The 21,469-nt window shown below is 44.5% G+C and overlaps 1 protein-coding gene across 2 annotated transcripts in view; it reads right to left on the bottom strand.

Moving 5' to 3' along the window:
* coro2bb (coronin, actin binding protein, 2Bb) overlaps positions 1–11,384 on the bottom strand; it is a 43,742-nt gene extending 32,358 nt beyond the window's left edge. Inside the window, exon 1 of one of the 2 annotated variants that reach the window (XM_031801923.1) lies at positions 11,185–11,384. In XM_031801923.1, coding sequence (XP_031657783.1) covers positions 11,185–11,199 — 15 coding nt within the window. In that variant the 5' untranslated portion in view covers positions 11,200–11,384. The remainder of the gene's footprint in view (positions 1–11,184) is intronic. The other variant, XM_020455623.2, reaches the window with a different exon arrangement.
* Positions 11,385–21,469: the final 10,085 nt, after the last annotated feature.

The raw sequence follows: 21,469 nt of genomic DNA, 5'->3' as shown, positions 1-21,469 counted from the left end.
GTCACTGTACATGCTGAACAAATAGTTATATTGACTACGTCCGTCCTATTTTGCTCATTATGTCTTAATTGAAATTACGGATAGCCTCTTATCCTCTTGTCGTCCCCTTATGTCATAGTTTGTACATTTCAATTTTCAGTAGAAACCACATTTGTTCAAGCAAGCAAGCCAGCCATATCAGCTATGCTTTTTTACAAGGCAGAAAATGAGGCTGAAGGAACTGTTTCGCTGCCAGACAAGGCTCCGCTGATAACCAGGTGTAGCAGTGGTAAGGTGATGGGACAGCTGTTGGGACTGTGCTGTTGGGACAGCTTTATGTAGGCCCTAACAGTTTGTGTAATTAATGTATTGTTTAGTGTTGTGTTGTGTTGGGGCTTTGCTGGCATGCATCCCACATTTTTTTTGTTTGCCCCACCAAGATGTACATGCTAAAATCGCCACTGGGGTCAAGACAGCTTCACGTTGGGCGTTCATACAACAAATGTTATATTTTTTTAAACTAGGCGTACATATACAGTAGTTGGATGGCTAATGGTGTCAAACTGTAATGCTGAAGCACCATGACGCTTCTGCCGAGCGAAGCTGTCAAAAATCCAACTTGCAGGGCAATACTGTCTCCTGTGACACTGCTCTCCAGCCGAAGTGCTGAAAGGCACAGAAAGTGAATTCACGTCAGCAGCAGTAAATGATCATGCTGGGACCTGCTACTGTACAGTGCAGAGGCAGCACCGATAAGGAGCTTATATATTTATAGCCAAGAGATTATCTGATCATTATGAGATTGTCCATTCTTATTTATGCACAGGAACACATCATGTTTCACTCACAGACTTAGGCTGTAAAAAAAGGTGTTGGGAACAAATGGTTGTAAGTTTGTGGCGAGGGAGCAGAGAAAGAGATGCATTGTGTTTGTAGAGCCATGACTGATTACTATGTGATGGAGACAATCTGACTGACTGGTGCACCACATGTAGGCACACTGGACACAGTGACAGGATGCAGGCCCTAGCCTTTTGGGGCCCTAAGCGAGATTTGGTTGACTCACCCCAGGAAAAAAAAATTGTGGTCCCCCTCTTGATGGCGGAGAGAGAGAAAAAAAGCTTGAAAGTGAATTTCCTGCAATCCTACAGATTTTTGCTATGGGGTGGAGAGAAACATTTGCAATTTTAAAGCTAATTTGCTGTAATTCTACACATTTTGACATGACTTATGCCATGTTAACAGGATATTTGAGTGAGAGTGACTAACACAACGAATGGGGGCCCCTGGAGGTCAGCCCCCTATGCATGTTCCCTCCGTGCCTAGTCAATAATTTGGCCATGATCACTACAAGGTTTAGATAGCTGGCTAGACTAATTTACCAATATTTATTTTTAGCTGACATAGGCTAATTGAGTGACTGTCAATGACTGACATAACAAGAGAAAACCTGATGATGAATAACCAGATTTTTTTTATTGCACTTTGTGTATTCTACTGTACTAACTCTCAAAAGTAAGTTGAGACCCCGATTGAGAAATAAATTGGTCGGGGAGACCTAAGCAGGATGCTATCTGAATGCCAGGCAGATTAATAATGTTTGTATGTTTCATGATTAACTACTCATGGTGTAATTGTGATAACATACAGGAACTCAATTCCTTTTGGTCACACAACCTAGAATACCTCACAATCAAATGCCGTCTGTATTACCTCCCGAGAGCATTCCCTTCGGTTATAGTCACAGCTGTGTATATTCCCCCTCAAGCCGATACCAACTTCACTGGACTTTATGCGAACTGGAAATCATATATCAAATCAAAATCAAATCAAATCAAATGTATTTGTCACATACACATGGTTAGCAGATGTTAATGCGAGTGTAGCGAAATGCTTGTGCTTCTAGTTCCGACAATGCAGTAATAACGAACAAGTGATCTAACTAACAATTCCAAAAAAACTACTGTCTTATACACAGTGTAAGGGGATAAAGAATATGTACATAAGGATATATGAATGAGTGATGGTACAGAGCAGCATAGGCAAGATACAGTAGATGATATCGAGTACAGTATATACATATGAGATGAGTATGTAAACCAAGTGGCATAGTTAAAGTGGCTAGTGATACATGTATTACATAAGGATGCAGTCGATGATATAGAGTACAGTATCTACGTATGCATATGAGATGAATAATGTAGGGTAAGTAACATTATATAAGGTAGCATTGTTTAAAGTGGCTAGTGATATATTTACATCATTTCCCATCAATTCCCATGATTAAAGTGGCTGGAGTAGAGTCAGTGGCATTGACAGTGTGTTGGCAGTAGCCACTCAATGTTAGTGGTGGCTGTTTAACAGTCTGATGGCCTTGAGATAGAAGCTGTTTTTCAGTCTCTCGGTCCCAGCTTTGATGCACCTGTACTGACCTCGCCTTCTGGATGACAGCGGGGTGAACAGGCAGTGGCTCGGGTGGTTGATGTCCTTGATGATCTTTATGGCCTTCCTGTAGCATCGGGTGGTGTAGGTGTCCTGGAGGGCAGGTAGTTTGCCCCCGGTGATGCGTTGTGCAGACCTCACTACCCTCTGGAGAGCCTTACGGTTGAGGGCGGTGCAGTTGCCATACCAGGCGGTGATACAGCCCGCCAGGATGCTCTCGATTGTGCATCTGTAGAAGTTTGTGAGTGCTTTTGGTGACAAGCCGAATTTCTTCAGCCTCCTGAGGTTGAAGAGGCGCTGCTGAGCCTTCCTCACGATGCTGTCTGTGTGAGTGGACCAATTCAGTTTGTCTGTGATGTGTATGCCGAGGAACTTAAAACTTGCTACCCTCTCCACTACTGTTCCATCGATGTGGATGGGGGGGTGTTCCCTCTGCTGTTTCCTGAAGTCCACAATCATCTCCTTAGTTTTGTTGACGTTGAGTGTGAGGTTATTTTCCTGACACCACACTCCGAGGGCCCTCACCTCCTCCCTGTAGGCCGTCTCGTCGTTGTTGGTAATCAAGCCTACCACTGTTGTGTCGTCCGCAAACTTGATGATTGAGTTGGAGGCGTGCGTGGCCACGCAGTCGTGGGTGAACAGGGAGTACAGGAGAGGGCTCAGAACGCACCCTTGTGGGGCCCCAGTGTTGAGGATCAGCGGGGAGGAGATGTTGTTGCCTACCCTCACCACCTGGGGGCGGCCCGTCAGGAAGTCCAGTACCCAGTTGCACAGGGCGGGGTCGAGACCCAGGGTCTCGAGCTTGATGACGAGCTTGGAGGGTACTATGGTGTTGAATGCCGAGCTGTAGTCGATGAACAGCATTCTCACATAGGTATTCCTCTTGTCCAGATGGGTTAGGGCAGTGTGCAGTGTGGTTGAGATTGCATCGTCTGTGGACCTATTTGGGCGGTAAGCAAATTGGAGTGGGTCAAGGGTGTCAGGTAGGGTGGAGGTGATATGGTCCTTGACTAGTCTCTCAAAGCACTTCATGATGACGGATGTGAGTGCTACGGGGCGGTAGTCGTTTAGCTCAGTTACCTTAGCTTTCTTGGGAACAGGAACAATGGTGGCCCTCTTGAAGCATGTGGGAACAGCAGACTGGTATAGGGATTGGTTGAATATGTCCGTAAACACACCGGCCAGCTGGTCTGCGCATGCTCTGAGGGCGCGGCTGGGGATGCCGTCTGGGCCTGCAGCCTTGCGAGGGTTAACACGTTTAAATGTCTTACTTCGGCTGCAGTGAAGGAGAGACCGCATGTTTTCGTTGCAGGCCGTGTCAGTGGCACTGTATTGTCCTCAAAGCGGGCAAAAAAGTTGTTTCGTCTGCCTGGGAGCAAGACATCCTGGTCCGTGACTGGGCTGGGTTTCTTCCTGTAGTCCGTGGGTACAGGGGCGGCAGGGTGGCCTAGTGGTTAGAGCGTTGGACTAGTAACCGGAAGGTTGTGAGTTCAAACCCCTGAGCTGACAAGGTACAAATCTGTCGTTCTGCCCCTGAACAGGCAGTTAACCCACTGTTCCCAGGCCGTCATTGAAAATAAGAATGTGTTCTTAACTGACTTGCCTGGTTAAATAAAGGTAAAAAAAAAAAAAAAAAAAAAAAAAAAAAAAAAATACTGTAGACCCTGCCACATGCCTCTTGTGTCTGAGCCGTTGAATTGAGATTCTACTTTGTCTCTGTACTGGCGCTTAGCTTGTTTGATAGCCTTGCGGAGGGAATAGCTGCGCTGTTTGTATTCAGTCATGTTACCAGACACCTTGCCCTGATTAAAAGCAGTGGTTCGCGCCTTCAGTTCCACACGAATGCTGCCATCAATCCACGGTTTCTGGTTGGGGAATGTTTTAATCGTTGCTATGGGAACGACATCTTCAACACACGTTCTAATGAACTCGCACACCGAATCAGCGTATTCGTCAATGTTGTTGGCTGACGCAATACGAAACATCTCCCAGTCCACGTGATGGAAGCAGTCTTGGAGTGTGGAGTCAGCTTGGTCGGACCAGCGTTGGACAGACCTCAGCGTGGGAGCTTCTTGTTTTAGTTTCTGTCTGTAGGCAGGGATCAACAAAATGGAGTCGTGGTCAGCCACATTTGTTGTAGCTGGGGATTTTAACAAAGCAAATTTAAGGAAAATGCTACCGAAGTTCTATCAACACATTGATTGTAGTACTGTAGTACTTGTGCTGCTAAAACGCTTGACCACTGCTACTCCAACTTCCGGGATGCCTACAAGGCCCTCCCGCGTCCTCCGGCAAATCCATTTGGCTCCTTCTTTCCTATAGGCCGAAACTCAAACAGGAAGTACCTGTGCTAACCAATTGGAAACCACCAGCTGGCTAGAGTGTTTACGGACATATTCAATCTCTCCCGATTCCAGTCTGCTGTCCCCACATGTTTCAAGATGGCCACCATTGCTCCTGTACCCAAGAAATAAATGACTATTGCCCCGTAGCACTCACTTTTGTCATCCTGAAGTACTTTAAGAGACTAGTCAAGGATCATATCACCTCTACCTCACTCTAGACCCACTTCAATTTGCTTTCCGCCCCAACTGATCCACAGACGATGCAATCGCCATCACACTGCACACTGCCCTATCCCATCTGGACAAGGGGAATACCTACAGTATGTACGAATGCGGTTCATTGACTATAGCTCAGCATTCAACACCATAGTACCCTCTAAGCTCATCATTAAGCTCGAGGCCCTGGGTCTGAACCCCGTCCTGTGCAACTGGGTCGATCCTGGACTTCCTGACGGGCCGCCCCCGGCGGGTGGTGAAGGTAGGAAACAACACCTCCACTTCACTGATCCTCAACACTGGGGCCCCACAAGGGTGCGTGCTCAGCCCCCTCCTGTACTCACTGTTCACATATGACTGCATAACCCTGCACACCTCCAACTCAATCATCAAGTTTGCAGACGACACAACAGTAGTAGGCTTGATTACCAACAATGACGAGACAGCCTACAGGGAGGAGGTGAGGGCTCTGGGAGCGTGGTGCCTCTCACTTAACATTAACAAAACAAAGGAACTGATCGTGGATTTCAGGAAACAGCAGAGGGAGCACCCCCCTATCCACATCGACGAGACCACAGTGGAGAAGGTGGAAAGCTTCAAGTTCCTCGGAGTACAAATGACTGACAAACTGAAATAGTCCACCCACAGTGACAGTGTGGTGAAGAAGGCGCAACAGCGCCTCTTCAACCTCAGGAGGCTGAAGAAACTTGGCTTGGCACCTAAAACCCTCACAAACTTTTACAGATGCACAATTGAGAGCATCCTGTCAAGCTGTATCACCGCCTGGTATGGCAACTGCACCATCCACAGCCGCTGGGCTCTCCAGAGGATGGTGCAGTCTGCCCAATGCATCACCGGGGGTAAACTGCCCCCCAGGACATCTACAGCACCAGATGCCACAGGAAAGCCAGGACAACAACCACCCGAGCCACTGCTTGTTCACCCCGCTATCATCCAGAAGGTGAGGTCAGTACAGGTGCATCAAAGCTGGGACTGAGAGAATGAAAAACAGATTCTATCTCAAGGCTATCAGGCTGTTAAATAGCCATCACTAGCACACTAGCACATCACTAGCACAGCGCCTCTTCAACCTCAGGAGGCTGAAGAAACTTGGCTTGGCACCTAAAACCCTCACAAACTTTTACAGATGCACAATTGAGAGCATCCTGTCAGGCTCTATCACCACCTGGTATGGCAACTGCACCACCCACAGCCGCTGGGCTCTCCAGAGGATGGTGCAGTCTGCCCAATGCATCACCGGGGGTAAACTGCCCCCCAGGACATCTACAGCACCAGATGCCATAGGAAAGCCAGGACAACAACTACCCGAGCCACTGCTTGTTCACCCCGCTATCATCCAGAAGGTGAGGTCAGTTCAGGTGCATCAAAGCTGGGACCGAGAGAATGAAAAACAGATTCTATCTCAAGGCCATCAGGCTGTTAAATAGCCATCACTAGCACATTAAAGACTGCTGCCTATACTCGGCCTTGTCCGGGGCTATACTCAGCCTTGTCTCAGGGTAGTAGTTTGGTGGTTGAAGAAATCCCTCTAGTGGTGTGGAGGCTGTGCTTTGGCAGGGGGCTAGGGTCAGGGGGCTAGGGTCAGTCTGTTATCTGGAGTATTTCTCCTGTCTCATCCGGTGTCCTGTGTGAATTTTTTTCTTCTTTTTTTCTCTCTCTCTCTCTCTCTCTCTCTCTCTCTCTCCCTCTCTCTCTCTCTCTCTCTCTCTCTGAGGACCTGAGCCCTAGGACCATGCCTCTGGACTACCTGGCCTGATGACTCCTTGCTGTCCCCAGTCCTGGTCATGCTGCTGCTCCAGTTTCAACTGTTCTGCCTGCGGCTATGGAAACCTGACCTGTTCACTGGACATGCTACCTTGTCCCGGACCTGGTGTTTTGAACTCTCTCTCTACCGCACCTGCTGTCTCTAACTCTGAGTGATCGGCTATGAAAAGCCAACTGACATTTATTCCTGAGGTGCTGTCCTGTTGCACCCTCTATAACCACTATGATTATTATTATCTGATCCTGCTGGTCATGTATGAACGTTTGAGCATCTTGGCCATGTTCTGTTATAATCTCCACCCATCACAGCCAGAAGAGGACTGGCCACCTCTCAGAGCCTGGTTCCTCTCTAGGTTTCTTCTTAGGTTCTGGCCTTTCTAAGGAGTTTTTCCTAGCCACCGTGCTTCTACATGTTTGGGAATTTAGGCTGTGTTTCTGTACAGCACTTTGTGACATCGGCTGATGTAAATAGGGCTTTATAAATACATTTGATTGATTGACATACATAGACTTGAAATCACTGGCCACTTTAATAATGTTTACATATTTTGCATTACTCATCTCAAATGTATATACTGTATTGTATTATATTCTATTCTACTGTATCTTAGTCTATGACATTCTGACATTGCTCGTCCATATATTTACATATTCTTTAATTCCATTCCTTTACTTAGATTTGTGTGTATTGTGTGTATTGTTGTGAAATTGTTAGATATTATTTGTTAAATATCACTGCACTGTTGGAGCTAGAAACACAAGCCTTTCTCTACACCCGCAATAACATCTGCTAAACACGTGTATGTGACCAAAAACAGTTTGTTTGATTTATATTCACCCCCTTTGACCTCCTCCCCCATGAGAGACCACCCCGCGTTGGACGTCATTGTCACATGCGGGATCTGAACCCTGTTTTCCCATGGGAGAAACCAACTTCTTAGCATTGAACAAAGAGGGAAATCGGTGTCGCCATTACACCTTTGTCCAGATTAGTACGGTATGTCAATACAGTACAAACAGGTCTATTGTGGTAGATGACGCATGGACACATCAACCTTATGAGCCCTTGATCATCAAAAACAGGTATTTCCTTTGAGTCATGTAGGAGGAAGAAAGTGTCTTTCCTTCCATAACCCCAGAACAACGACAGGCCTCTCACTGCCCACGCTCCATTTCCATCCGACCTTATGTCCCTCTTGGTTCCTTTATTAATGGATGACTTCCTGCTCTTCCTCTACCTGTGGAACCCTTTGACATTTCAATCGGCATCTGAGGCAAAGTGAGATGGCACATGTTCCCAGTGATCCGGACCTTCACCCCTTTGTAAAGGTCTTGCTGTTTTTTTTGGTCATTGGTTTGACTGGATTTGTTTTGACAGCTCTGAGATAGTTTGAGCAGATCTGAACCGCAGACCAGGGTTTTATTTATTAGGCACCAAATGGAAGGAAATGGCCTGAAACAGGAAAGGACTACCTGGACCTGTCCAATAAGAAACACACATCTTAAAACGTTTTCCATTGCGTACAAACCAGGGTATTCTCCAGCGCTGATAGAGGGGTAAGAAACTATCCTTATGGGGACCTCAAATCCCTGTATCACTTGTCTAGCTCCAGAAATATTTTAGTCTCACGTAGAATACAAGACCTACAGTAACGTAGGTGAGTCATGCTTGTGTATGGGCCTCATCATAAACGTATTATCATAATTGTATGTGTTTGGGAGGAGGTGACAGTAATCATTAAGCAACATTAGAACTAATTAATAGCTGTACTAGATGGCAGGGAATGGGAATGTATCATGTCTTCGTCTAAGCACTCGTGGTTTGAAATGGTCACATTCACACTGTGAGCCACACACACACACACACACACACACACACACACACACAGTAGTTAATTACATTTAGCCATGTAGCGGTGTAGCTAACTGCTAGAACAAAAAAGTTGCCTAATTATCACTTGCAAATGTTTCCATTTTTAGTAGGCTAAATTACACGTGATTCCAGAGTGATCTGTTTTTACAATTTGTAATCTATGGCATTTCAGATTGAAATCAGACCTGCAGTTCAAATATAACAGTCAGTCAGACAGTGCAGCAACGACTTGAGGTTAACTCTACTGTTTAGCTCCTGAATGTCATGGCTGAGTTTTTTTTACATTGAGGTTACGTAAATGTCCTGGTTGATGTCATGCCATTGTTGTGGATATTTTCAGGGGGACAATAGGCTTCTTTTCCAGCCGTGTTTCCTCCTCTCCCTCCACCAGCTTCCCTATACAATACTTCACCCTCCTTCTCACTGCTAAAGGCCTTTGCAGAGTGTACGTCGGATTCAGTTCTTTGCGATTATCACGTCGCACTGATGTTACCAAATTAAAAACTGTAATATCAACCTAGCCTGATTATACGATTTGCCTCAGTTCTGTCGTCACATTCTGCGATTGGTTTGCGAGGCCACGTTATCCTATAGAGGCTACGTCAGCTGCAGCGGTGCGTTTGATCTGTGCATGTGCCAGCACCAGCAGCGCAAGCCTCTCTCAATGCTTATGCGCGAGTGAAAGTATCCATCTTAGAAATAGTTTTCACATATAAACTTTTTATGTCTAAACTTCCCAAAATAACATGGTCACTGTTGTAGAACGTTTGTTTTGTCTGGCGATTGTGAAGTTGTGTAAACAAGATTATTAGGGAGATCGTTCAAATCAAACTATTATATTAATCTAGTGGTACTTCATCGGCAGACCTAGACCCTGTCACACTGAACGAGCCAAGACGTCCAACAATCGTTCACAACCTAAGAATTTGCCCATGACATGGACATTTATTTGGGAAGTCAAAATTGTGGCATAAAATCGTACAATCTGCAAAGGCCTTAAGAGGCTCAGACACAATCACCACACAAACTCCACAGCCTAATGGATATGACTGGGCAAAGGTAAGGATACAATCTGAGTTTGGTCTTTCTACTGCATTTGTATTACACTATCAGCATTTTAGGCCTATGGTTAGCTCATATACAGTATTCCAATTTCCTCAAGAGATTCGGGTTAATAATGTATCATTAGGTTAATAACATAGTTGGCTGTGATTTGATTCAACATGAGTGCTTTACTCATATGTATTATTTTTGTCATGGTCTTTTTTAGATTGTTGAGATTTTGACTGTGAGCTCTCTTTGTATCATTATCAGCCTGTGTCCCTTTCCTGTGATACCATATCCCTGACATCCATCCAGCCCCAAGGTCTGCTAGAACGCTACAGCAAGGTCACAGTGTGCTGAGTGAGGATGGTCTGTTCTCCACTGTGTTTATCACAGCAACCCAGTCAGCATCTCTCTCTCTCTCTCTCTCCAGAGGCCAGGCCTCCCATTTCACGGAGACAGATCTCTCTGTGTGTCTGAGTGATGTGGGTGAGGCTGGGCACTGGTTAGCATTACAGACGGCTGTACGGCTAACACCTGTTCTCAGCCTACTACTCCACACCACGCTACACTGCTTCCCCACCTCTAATCCCCCCCCCCCTCTCTCTTCACTCTTTCTCACCCCGTCTATCTCCTCTCTCTGTGTCTATTTCTGTCTCTCATCATGTATGCATGCACCCCTCCCTATTCTACTCTCTTTTTGTGTGGGATGCTGCTGCTCGTAGGGGCTTAGTGTAAATCTAGCAGTAGTGGATTATTTTCTACATATGGGCTCAACAGCTCTAGTGCTGCCTATGGTATGCATGTGTGTAATGGAATATGATTGTCATATTTATTTGTCATAGAACACAGCAGATGGGCATAATGCTAATTTCCCAGTGGAAAGCATCTGTCCTGTTGTTATTTCATTAAGGGGATTGAGCCTGCTGCTGGCTGCAAACTCAAACTGGCAGTGTACTGTTCATGATTTGAACACAAACTAAACACGTGCACTCCCCTCAGCTCGGCAACTCTACTGCTGAACTAAATAATGCCAAATCGACTGCAAAAGGCTGGGCTAATATGACAATCATGATATGAAAAAAAGCCATTCGCAAATTCATTGCATACTCCAAAATGAATACACCTGTCTGAAACATACAAAAAATTATACTTCACCTAAAAGCCCCCCGCCTCTTGTAACCACAATGGCAGCAGGTCAGCCTGGCATCAATGACAGCCCTGCAACTTTATCTTGTTTCTCTCCACCTGTCAAAGCTGAACCACAGAGACGGACACACCAACCATGTTTCCCCACCCAGCAACTTCCAAAGCAGCATCTGGCTTCACAATCTAGGAGCGGTTCCCTCCCTAACTCCTACCAAAACAGCATCTTGGCTGAAGCAGTGACAGAAGAGCATCACTTCCCTAACCACCCATTTTGAACTTTATCACCACCACCTCCCCAAAGCAGCATCCTCCTGACCCAGCCAGCATCTCTCTCCTCAGTCTGCTGCTTACCTTTGTGAGAGCCATGCAGTGGAGGCGTGTGGGTGTTCCACCAACGTGCTCTTATCGCACAGGAACTCCTTTTAATCTGAGAGACACAACGAGAGAGAGAGGGGAGAGGAAGAGAGAGTGAAGCTGCACTCTCACTCACTATGTGGAAGGAGCCAATAGCTGCTGCTGTTGTGATGATGCTGTTGTCGGTCTGAGAGTGCTGCAGTGAGGCAGGAGGCGCACGTGGTCACTACAACGGGAAGAGCTCCTCCTCCTCTCCTTCCCTCATCCCTCCATTGTAATCTCCTCTCTCTCACAGCCTCACTGAAGCTCAGTGATTTACTGGCTTAGGGAAAGAAGCAATACCAGAGAGATGGAGGAGATGGCAGGGGAGAGGAGAGGATTGGAGAAGAGAGGAAAGGAAAGGAGAGAAAGAGGATGGATGTCAACGTGGGAGAGGATGAGAGACAGGGAACTGGAGAGTAGGAGAGGATTAGAGTGTAGAGAAGAGAATGTTGTTCAGTGAAATGGTAACTATTTGTGAGCAACTTGCAAGTGAAGTTCAGGTTCGGTGGTGGTGGGCTCCCGTTCAGGTTTCCACTGGCATGAAGCACATGAATTCCCCCAGTGCTCGTGTTCCTGAAACAAGAGGTGGTTGGCTACTGGCAACAGACAAACAACCCACTCTCTCTCACACAAACTACAAATGTTTTCACTCACCTGGAGCATCACTTTTCAACTCCTTAAATAACCTTTGTTCATCTTGAAATAGTCTGTTAAGAGATGAATAACGACAATAGTATTCAGATTGAACGCTGTGCAGATAATGTTGTAAGATGTCAATGTGTTCTACCTGGCATGCATTGCGTTTTTTTTTTTTTATCCATTTGTCAGAAAGTACAATATCTCAGTATGTTGTAGTAGGAGTTGCTTGTAAAATATTTGCGTGAACTTGAATTTATTGAGAGAACTTGTGTTCTTCAAGCATTAGCTGATGTTATGCTGCCACTGTGTGGTTGTGTTTAGGAACAACAGCAATGACCTTTCTCTTTTGCAAACAAAAACCCAAGTCCTGTTACACACAATACATCCACCCATGAACAACCTCAGCCTGTCATCCCCTACCAGGGATGTATTCATAGCCTACTGAGTGTACAAAATATTAAAGGGAAACTTCAAAATGTTTCAACATATTCCTCATCTCCAGCACCACCCCAACATCAACATATGTTAAAATGGTGCATTTCTATGTTTTGTAGTAAAAAAAAGATAGAGGAAGATAAGTGTTTCCAATGACAACATGTGATTTTGACCAATTGTGAGTAGGAAATGCCTACAAATTGCCGACGAATTGGTTGAAGATGTCATCGGAAAAACTGAGAGCTCTTTCTCTGTCTTTTTTTACAACAAAACATCAAAATGCGCAAATTCACATATGTTGATTGCTGAAGATTATGAATATGAACTTGACCATTTTTTAAAAATGTTCCTTTAAGCACACCTGCTCTTTCCATAACATAGACTGCCAGGTGAATCCAGGTGAAAGCCTTGATGCCACCTAATCAAATGACCATGCGGCTCCGGAGCTGGAGAAAAAGGGAATGCCACTTGCAACCTAACGTTACAGCTGCCAAAAACAAACAGAGCAGACGAAGCCAACAAGCATCATTCTCGGTTCTTGGATCTGAATCAGCTCGACTGCAAAAGAGGCGAGGGAAAAGACTGCTCATGACCAATCGAGAAACAAGATTCATATTGGAATACATTTTGAAAGGTGAAAGAGTGACTGCGAAATTGCCACTGTTCTCATGGACTGGTAACAGTAGGGAAGTGCTGGGTTGCGTTTTTAGCCTGCTAGCTACGTCAGCTTCTGATCTTAGTGTGTTCAATGTTCAAGCTAGTTAATAAGGCTACTTAGCTAGCTGTCTAGCTAACATATTCTGAATACTTAATGTTTTGTACTCAAATTAATCTAACAATAGAATCATGTCGCTACACTGCATAAACCCCACAAGATGCCCAATGCCTTAATTTCAACAAATGTATGTTAGCTATCTAAAGCAAGATATGCAGATTGTTGACATGGCTGTCATGGCTGTCTTTAGTTTGTAGATGATAATACTAGCTATCTAGGCAGTCGACAGCATTTTCGGCCCAGGACCACCCCAAAAAATGCATCTATCTAAAAAATTCAATACAGTAAGATCACACAAACATGTATTTCTCAGTGACACCAAGAAACGAACATGGTCCAAGCACACCAAGACAGTCATGAAGAGGGCACAAAACCTACTCCACCTCAGGGGGTCTAAAAAGATTTGGCAAAAGGATCTACAGCTGCACCATCGAGAGCATCCTGATGGGTTTCATCACTGCCTGGTATGGCAACCGCTCGGCCTCCGACCGCAAGGCACTACAGAGGGTAGTACGTACGGCCCAGTACATCACTGGGGCCAAGCTTCCTGCCATCCAGGACCTCTACACCAGGCGGTGTCAGAGGAAGGCCCTAAAAATTGTCAAAAACTCCAGTAACCCTAGTCATAGACTGTCCTCTCTGCTACCGCATGGCAGCGGTACCGGAGCGCCAAGTCTATGTCCAAAAGGCTTCTAAACAGCTTCTACCCCCAAGGCATAAGACTCTTGAACATCTAATCAAATGGCTAACCAGACTACTTGCATTGTCCCCCCCCCCCTCCCCTCTTTTACACTGCTGCTACTCTCTGTTATTATATATACATAGTCACTTTAATAACTCTACCCACATAACTCTACCCACATGTACATATTATCTCAATTACATTGACTAACCGGTGCCCCCAGCACATTGACTCTGTACCGGTACCCCTGTCTATAGCCTCGCTATTGTTATTTTACTGCTGCTCTTTTAATTATTTGTTACTTTTATTTCCTTTTTTTGGTTGGTATTTTTCTGAAAACTGCGTTGTTGGTTAAGGGCTTGTAAGTAAGCATTTCACGGTTTCACTGCTGTATTTGGCGCATGTGACTTTTAAAATTGGATTTGATTTGAGATACTGGTGGATTTCGAGGGAACCTGAACCTGTACAAGTTGTGGTTGTGTAAACCCCAACACTGAAAGAGAGGTAAGAAATGCTGTATGCATTTTCTGTTATGATTTGTGATTCAATAATTATTTTGTTGGCAATCGACAAAATAGTGCGCTATGACTGTTCAGCACATTGCCAGCCTATATGCAGTACAGCATTGATTACTATCTAGTGTGAACAACCCACCAGAAAGACGGAATGAATATCTATTGTGGTCAGTCAAGTAAACAATGGCTCATCTGCATGACATGGAAGTATTCAGACCCCTTGACCTTTTCCATATTTTGTTAAGTTACAGCCTTATTCTAAAATTGACTAAATCATTTTTCCTCATCAATCTACACACAATACCCCATAATGACAAAGCAAAAACAGATTTTTAGAAATTTTTCATATTTTAGAAATATCATATTAACATAAGTATTCAGACCATTTACTTAGTACTTTGTTGAAGGACCTTTGGCAGCAATTACAGCCTTGAGTCTTCTTGGGTATTACACTACAAGCTTGGCACACCTGTATTTGGGGAGTTTCTCCCATTCTTCACTGCAGATCCTCTCAAGTTCTGTCAGGTTGGATGGGGAGCGTCGCTGCTCAGCTATTTTCAGGTCTCTCCAGAAAAGTCTGATCTGATTCATGTCCGGGCTCTGGCTGGGCCACAAAAGGACATTCAGAGACTTGTTCCGGAGCCACTCCTGCGTTGCCTTGGCTGTGTGCTTAGGGTCGTTGTCCTGTTGGAAGGTGAATCTTCACCCCAGTCTGAGGTCCTGAGCGCTCTGGAGCAGGTTTTCATCAAGAATCTCTCGGTACTTTGCTCCGTTCATCTTTCCCTCAATCCTGACAAGTCTCCCAGTCCTTGCAGCTGAAATCCATCCCCACAGCATGATGCTGCCACCACCATGCTTCACCGTAGGGATCGTGCCAGGTTTCCTCCAGACGTGACGCTTGGCATTCAGGCCAAAGAGTTCAACCTTGGTTTCATCAGACCAGAGAATCTTGTTTCTCATGGTCTGAGAGTCCTTTAGGTGCCTTTTGGCCAACTCCAAAAAGGCTGTCATGTGCCTTTTACTGAAGAGTGGCTTCCATCTGGCCACTACCATAAAGGCCTGATTGGTGGAGTGCTGCAAAGATGGTTGTCCTTCTGGATGGTTCTCCCATCTCCACACAGGAACTCTGGAGCTCTGTCAGAGTGCCCATCAGGTTCATGGTCACCTCCCTAACCAAGGCCCTTCTCCCCCGATTGCTCAGTTTGGCCAGGCGGCCAGCCCTAGGAAGAGTCTTGGTGGTTCCAAACTTCTTCCATTTAATAATGATGGAGGCCACTGTGTTCTTGGGGACCTTCAATGCTGCAGACATTTTTTGGTATCTTTCCCCAGATCTGTGCCTCGACACAATCCTGTGTCAGAGCTCTACGGACAATGTCTTTGACCTCAAGGCTTGTTTTGTGCTCTGACATGCACTGTCAAATGTGGGATCTGACATAAACGGGTGAGTGCTTTTCCAAATCATATCCAATCAATTGAATTTACCACAGGTGGACTCCAATCAAGTTGTAGAAACATCTCAAGGAGGATCAATGGAAACAGGATGCACCTGAGCTCAATTTCGAGTCTCATAGCAAAGAGTCTGAATACTTATGTAAATAAGGTATTTATTTTGTGTATTTTTTTATACATTTGCAAACATTTCCAAAAACCTGTTTTCCCTTTGTCATTATGGGGTTGTAAGGGAGTGCGTAACTGGCGGCAGGGAAGTCAGGAGCAGGAGAGCAAAACTGGGTAATCAACGGAGCAGTTTTATTCATAAAACCACCGGAAACCAGAACAACAAACAAATAGGTACAAAACCCGTCGCGCTCCAGAGAAACCGTGCACATCACTTACAATAAACAATTCCGCACATAGACATGGGGGGGAAACAGAGGGTTAAATACACAACGTGTAAGGAGGGAACTGAGACCAGGTGTGTGGGAAGACAAGACAAAACAAAAGGAAAATTGAAAGTGGATCGATGATGGCTAGAAGACTGGCGACGCCGACCGCCGCCCAAACAAGGAGAGGAACCGACTTCAGCGGAAGTCGTGGCAGGGGTATTGGGTGTAGATTGATGAGGATTCGTTTTTTTAAATCAATTTTAGAATAAGGCTGTAACGTAACAAAATGTCGAGAAAGTGAAGGGGTCGGAATATTTTCAGAATGTATTGGTTGAGTATGGACCATCAATTAATTGGATGGTTACCTTAGCGTGTTACACTGGTTAAAGCAACACAATACATATTCCATCCATATTATGCTATCAAAATTAACGTTTATTTGTCATATGCACAGGACATAGTGGGGTATATACGGGAATATGACATTGCATTGTACTGGATACTATTGAAGTAGCAATTCGTTTGATGTTTTCCCACACAGTGCCAACAATCCCCAAAGACTCAGACTCGTCCCTACTGTCCCACTAGCAACCAAGCAAGAGTTTCTCCAGGAACATCAGTGCAAAGGGCTTGGTAGGAAACTTATGTTCATACAGAATGTCAGACATTACGCTTGTTTACAAGTATTTGACCTTTTCCTGATGAAACTAGAGAAATGAATATACAATTACATTGAGTTAGATTCAATACTCAGCAAATTTGGTTCGTGAAGGCCATTGACAAGGGATTGCAATACGTTTCAGTGAGATCAGCATCAACACTGCTGGAGTAACAGAACAATGGATGACTTGGACTTCTTGTTGCATGAAAAGACTGACCACAAATCTTTGATGTGAAAAATCCACTTAATTCACTAATTAAAAACTTTACAAGGTATAAGTGACTGTTTTCAACAACAACAAAAGAGTCAATTACAATGACAACTGAACACTTGTAGCTGAAATAAAACACACAAACAAGGCAGGACATATCTAGCTAACTACCAGCTCCCAGGAAAGAAAAGCCTACATGGTGCCGCAGCGGATCACGGGAGGCCAGTACTCTGCCACACACAGCGGCCTGGAATGACAACCGTGTTGCCAGGTCCCACACCTACAGGTCACAAACTGTTATGTGCTGCTCCTGATTCCCACATTTCACTCCTTACTAGAAGGTCACCAGAGCCGGTATGACCGCAGTGCATCTTTTACAGCCCTGCTACAGATTACCAACAAAATAATTATTGAATCACAAATCATAACAGAAAATGCATACAGCATTTCTTACCTCCTTTTCAGTGTTGGGGTTTGCACAACCACTACTTGTACAGCGTCAGGTTCTCCTCCAGTGTCTCCCAGAGAAATGCATGTCTGTGTGATGTTGCTGTACTGAATTGTATAGCTAGATGCAACATCTATACGTCCAATTTCAAAGTCACTCTCGCTCTCTCTGTTTGCCCCACATGACAAAATACTACAGTAGTATTACTATATTTATGTAGTATTTACTGTAGTGTTTTTCTGACATTACTGTAGTACACTGTAGTATTTACTGTATTGTTTTTTCAGATATAACATACACCCAGCAGGGGCCCCAGGACAGAGATTGTGAAATCATGGTCTACATAGATACTTGGCAGGTAGGTTTCTCACTCATCTCATGGGTGAGACAAATTGGGATATGGGGAGGGAAATGGGCATATGCAAATTAAATATGTATTCTACAGTACACTACACCATTCTATAGTAAGCAATTGACAGATACAACAGTGTGGAGTATAGTATTCTACAGTATACAGTACTACAAAATGCTATAGTAAGCACTACACATTTGAGGGATACTACAGTGTGCTGTAGTATTTTACCGTATACTACAAAATGATATGGTAAGTACTACACATGATTGAGAATTCTATAGGAAGTAGTATAGTATTCTACAGTAAACTGTAGTCATTTTTATGTGGGCCTCTCTCTCTCTCTCTCTCTTTCTCCCTCTCCCACTCTTTATTTCCTCCTCACTGTCACTTTTACTCTGCTAACCTGGAAAAAGTCCACAGTCTCTGTGATGAAGTGCAGCACAGTATTGCACATGTGTTAGCAGTTAGGAATCATCTCTTGTTAATGTGAAATCAAAGAAAAAAAACTCCAATGTATCTGGATATTGCCTGGATGTTGTGGGCTTCTCCCACAAAAACATTATATTAGTAATATTTTTTTCAAGAGCTTACCCTTCTGCATTTAAAAAAAGCCAAAACCATAGATCTTTTTATTTTTTTACCAGACATTGTTCTGCAGGTTTTCATAAATGTATTAATTAAACTCAGAACACATCTATATTATTGATACAGATTAAACTATCTACCAAGAAAGTTCTCATCTACATTATTCGTAGCTGTCTATTTACCACCACAGACCGATGCTGGCACTAAGACCGCACTCAACCAACTCTATAAGGCCATAAGCAAGAAAATGCTCATCCAGAAGCGGCGCCCCTAGTGGCCGGGGACTTTAGTGCAGGCAAATTTTAATCGGTTTTACCTCATTTCTACCAGCATGTCTACCAGCATGTGCAACCAGAGGAAAATAAAGTCTAGACCACCTTCACTCCACACACAGTGATGCATACAAAACTCTCGCCCGTCCTCCATTTGGCAAATCAGGATCATAATTCTATCCTCCTGATTCCTACTTACAAACAAAAACTAAAGCAGGAAGCACCAGTGACTCGCTCAATACGGAAGTGGTCAGATGAAACGGATGCTATGCTAAAGGACTATTTTGCTAGAACAGACTGGAATATGTTCCGGATTCATCCAATGACATTGAGGAGTGTACCACCTCAGTCATCGGCTTTATCAATAAGAGCATCGACGATGTCGTCCTCACAGTGACCGTACATACATATCCCAACCTGAAGCCATGGATTACAGGCAACATCCGCATCGAGCTAAAGGCTAGAGCTGCCGCTTTCAAGGAGCAGGACACTAATCCGGACGCTTACAAGAAATCCTGCTATGCCCTCAGACAAACCATCAAACAAGCAAAGTGTCAATACAGGATTAAGATTGAATCCTACTACACTGTCTCTGACGCGGCAGGGCTTGAAAAAATGACGGACTATAAAGGGAAACCCAGAAGCGAGCTGCCCAGTGACGCGAGCCTACCAGACGAGCTAAATTCCTAGAGAGCACCAGTTGTTCTGGATGACTGTATGATAACGCTCTCGCTAACATTCACAAAGCCGCGGGCCAGATGGATTACCTAGACATGTACTCAAAGCATGCGAAGACCAACTGGCAAGTGTCTTCCCTGACATTTTCAACCTCTCCCTGACTGAGTCTGTGATACCGACATGTTTCAAACAGACCAACATAGTCCCTGTGCCCAAGGAAGCGAAGGTAACCTGCCTAAATGATTACCGACCCATAGCACTCACGTCGGTAGCCATGAAGTGCTTTGAAAGGCTGGTCATGGCTCACATGAACAGCATCCTCCCGGATACCCTAGACCCACTCCAATTCGTATACCGCCCCAACAGTTCCACAGATGACGCAATCTCAATCGCACTCCACACTGCCCTTTCCCACCTGGACAAAAGGAAGACCTAGGCGACTAAAAACCTGACTCTGCAACTGGATCCTGGACTTGCCTACCCTTACCCCCAGGTGGTAAGGGTAGGCAACAACACGTCTGCCATGTTGATCCTCAACAATTAATCAAATGGCCATCGGACTATTTACATTGACACCCCCCCCCATTTGTTTTGTACACTGCTGCTACTCGCTGTTTATTATCGATGCATAGTCACTTCACCCCTACCTACATTTACAAATGACCTTGACTAGCCTGTACCCCCACACCTTGACTCGGTACCGGTACCACCTGTATATAGCCTCATTATTGATATTTTATGGTGTACATTTTTATAATTTTTTACTTTAGTTTCTTTGGTAAATATTTTCTTAACTCTTCTTGAACTGCACTGTTGGGTAAGGGTTTGTAAGTAAGCATTTCACAGTGAGGTCTACACTTGTTTTATTCGGCATGTGACAAATACAGTTTGATTTGATTTGACAGTGATCTTCCCTATGCATGTGTGAACCAGGAACACCATCCATTATAACATTCTACTCGAGCTTAGCCCAGCCCAGTTCAGTTCAGACCAAGTTCTTTATATTATGTAATGTAAAGAAAGACTTTGGTCCACACCAGAATGGAGCATGTTACTTATACACATCAGGTCTGGCATCTGAGGTAGTCACACTTCTAGAGGAAGTTCTTATCAGAAGCAGCTGTGATGGAAGGATTTTTGTACTTAGGTTACTCACACTGCAGACCGATTCCAAGTCCTTATGCCAGGATTAATGACTATCCGGTGTGTCTGGATTCCTATATTACTTTTAGCTCTGCGTTATACATCTGCGTTATGTGTCGATGTAAATGAGTAGGACATAGGGTTGGAGTCAGTTTAATTTTAATTCTGCAATTTTATGAAAATTCTTAAAATTCAACTCATCAATTAAAATTCAACTCATCAGTTCCCATTCATTTCTGAGGATGTTTCGATTTATGGGAAGAAGGAAAAAAATTAACTTGCTGAATGGACTGAGTTGAAATTAAATGTCCCATGTTCTGGGAGTTAGTTTCGAAAACTCTCATGCTCTTGTTGTGCATCTCTGGAAGTGTTATGAATATGAGGTCTGTTGTGAGAAAATGAACTCTTTCTGTAGTGTAATGGGTTGAGATGAGGAGGAAATCTGCTGACTCTGCTGCTCTGTGTTCAATCTCCACCCACCCTTAGCCAAGAACAGCTGGTTCCTTAGAGATGCAGTTAAATGGGGTGTGATCAAATCCAGCCTTGCTTCAGTCAGACCATCAATAGCCTATAAACCAATACACAGATTTCTTTTCTGTACTTAGATCTTTCCCCAAGTCTTTGTTTGGGTTCTTCTACTGGTTGAGGTGGCACTTTTGCCGTCAGATCCCAATCCACTCGAAGAATAGGGGCTCGCCTACCAACCTAGCCCACAACTAGGCCAGCATATCTCCCCACTCTTCAATCATGGAGCTTCAGGAGTGATCAGGCTTTCCTGGCTAAACGTACCCAGGCCAGCTGTTTGGCAGGGCAGGAAACTGAGCTAGCCAGCATTACTAAATGTGTCCTATTTCAGAGCATTTGGTTCAGGTTACCCTGTCTTTTCTCTGTCCTGGGACTTTGTTTTTCAGAGGGGATAATGAATAATGCCTTATTTGGACGGCTGTGATGGTCATTAAACGTATTTATAGTTTATACTTGGAATATTTGTAATGTTGTGGTGGGTATTATTATG

Source organism: Oncorhynchus kisutch, linkage group LG22 (assembly GCF_002021735.2).
Source record: "Oncorhynchus kisutch isolate 150728-3 linkage group LG22, Okis_V2, whole genome shotgun sequence".
Lineage (NCBI taxonomy): Eukaryota > Metazoa > Chordata > Actinopteri > Salmoniformes > Salmonidae > Oncorhynchus > Oncorhynchus kisutch.
This window is presented reverse-complemented; position numbering and strand designations above follow the sequence as displayed.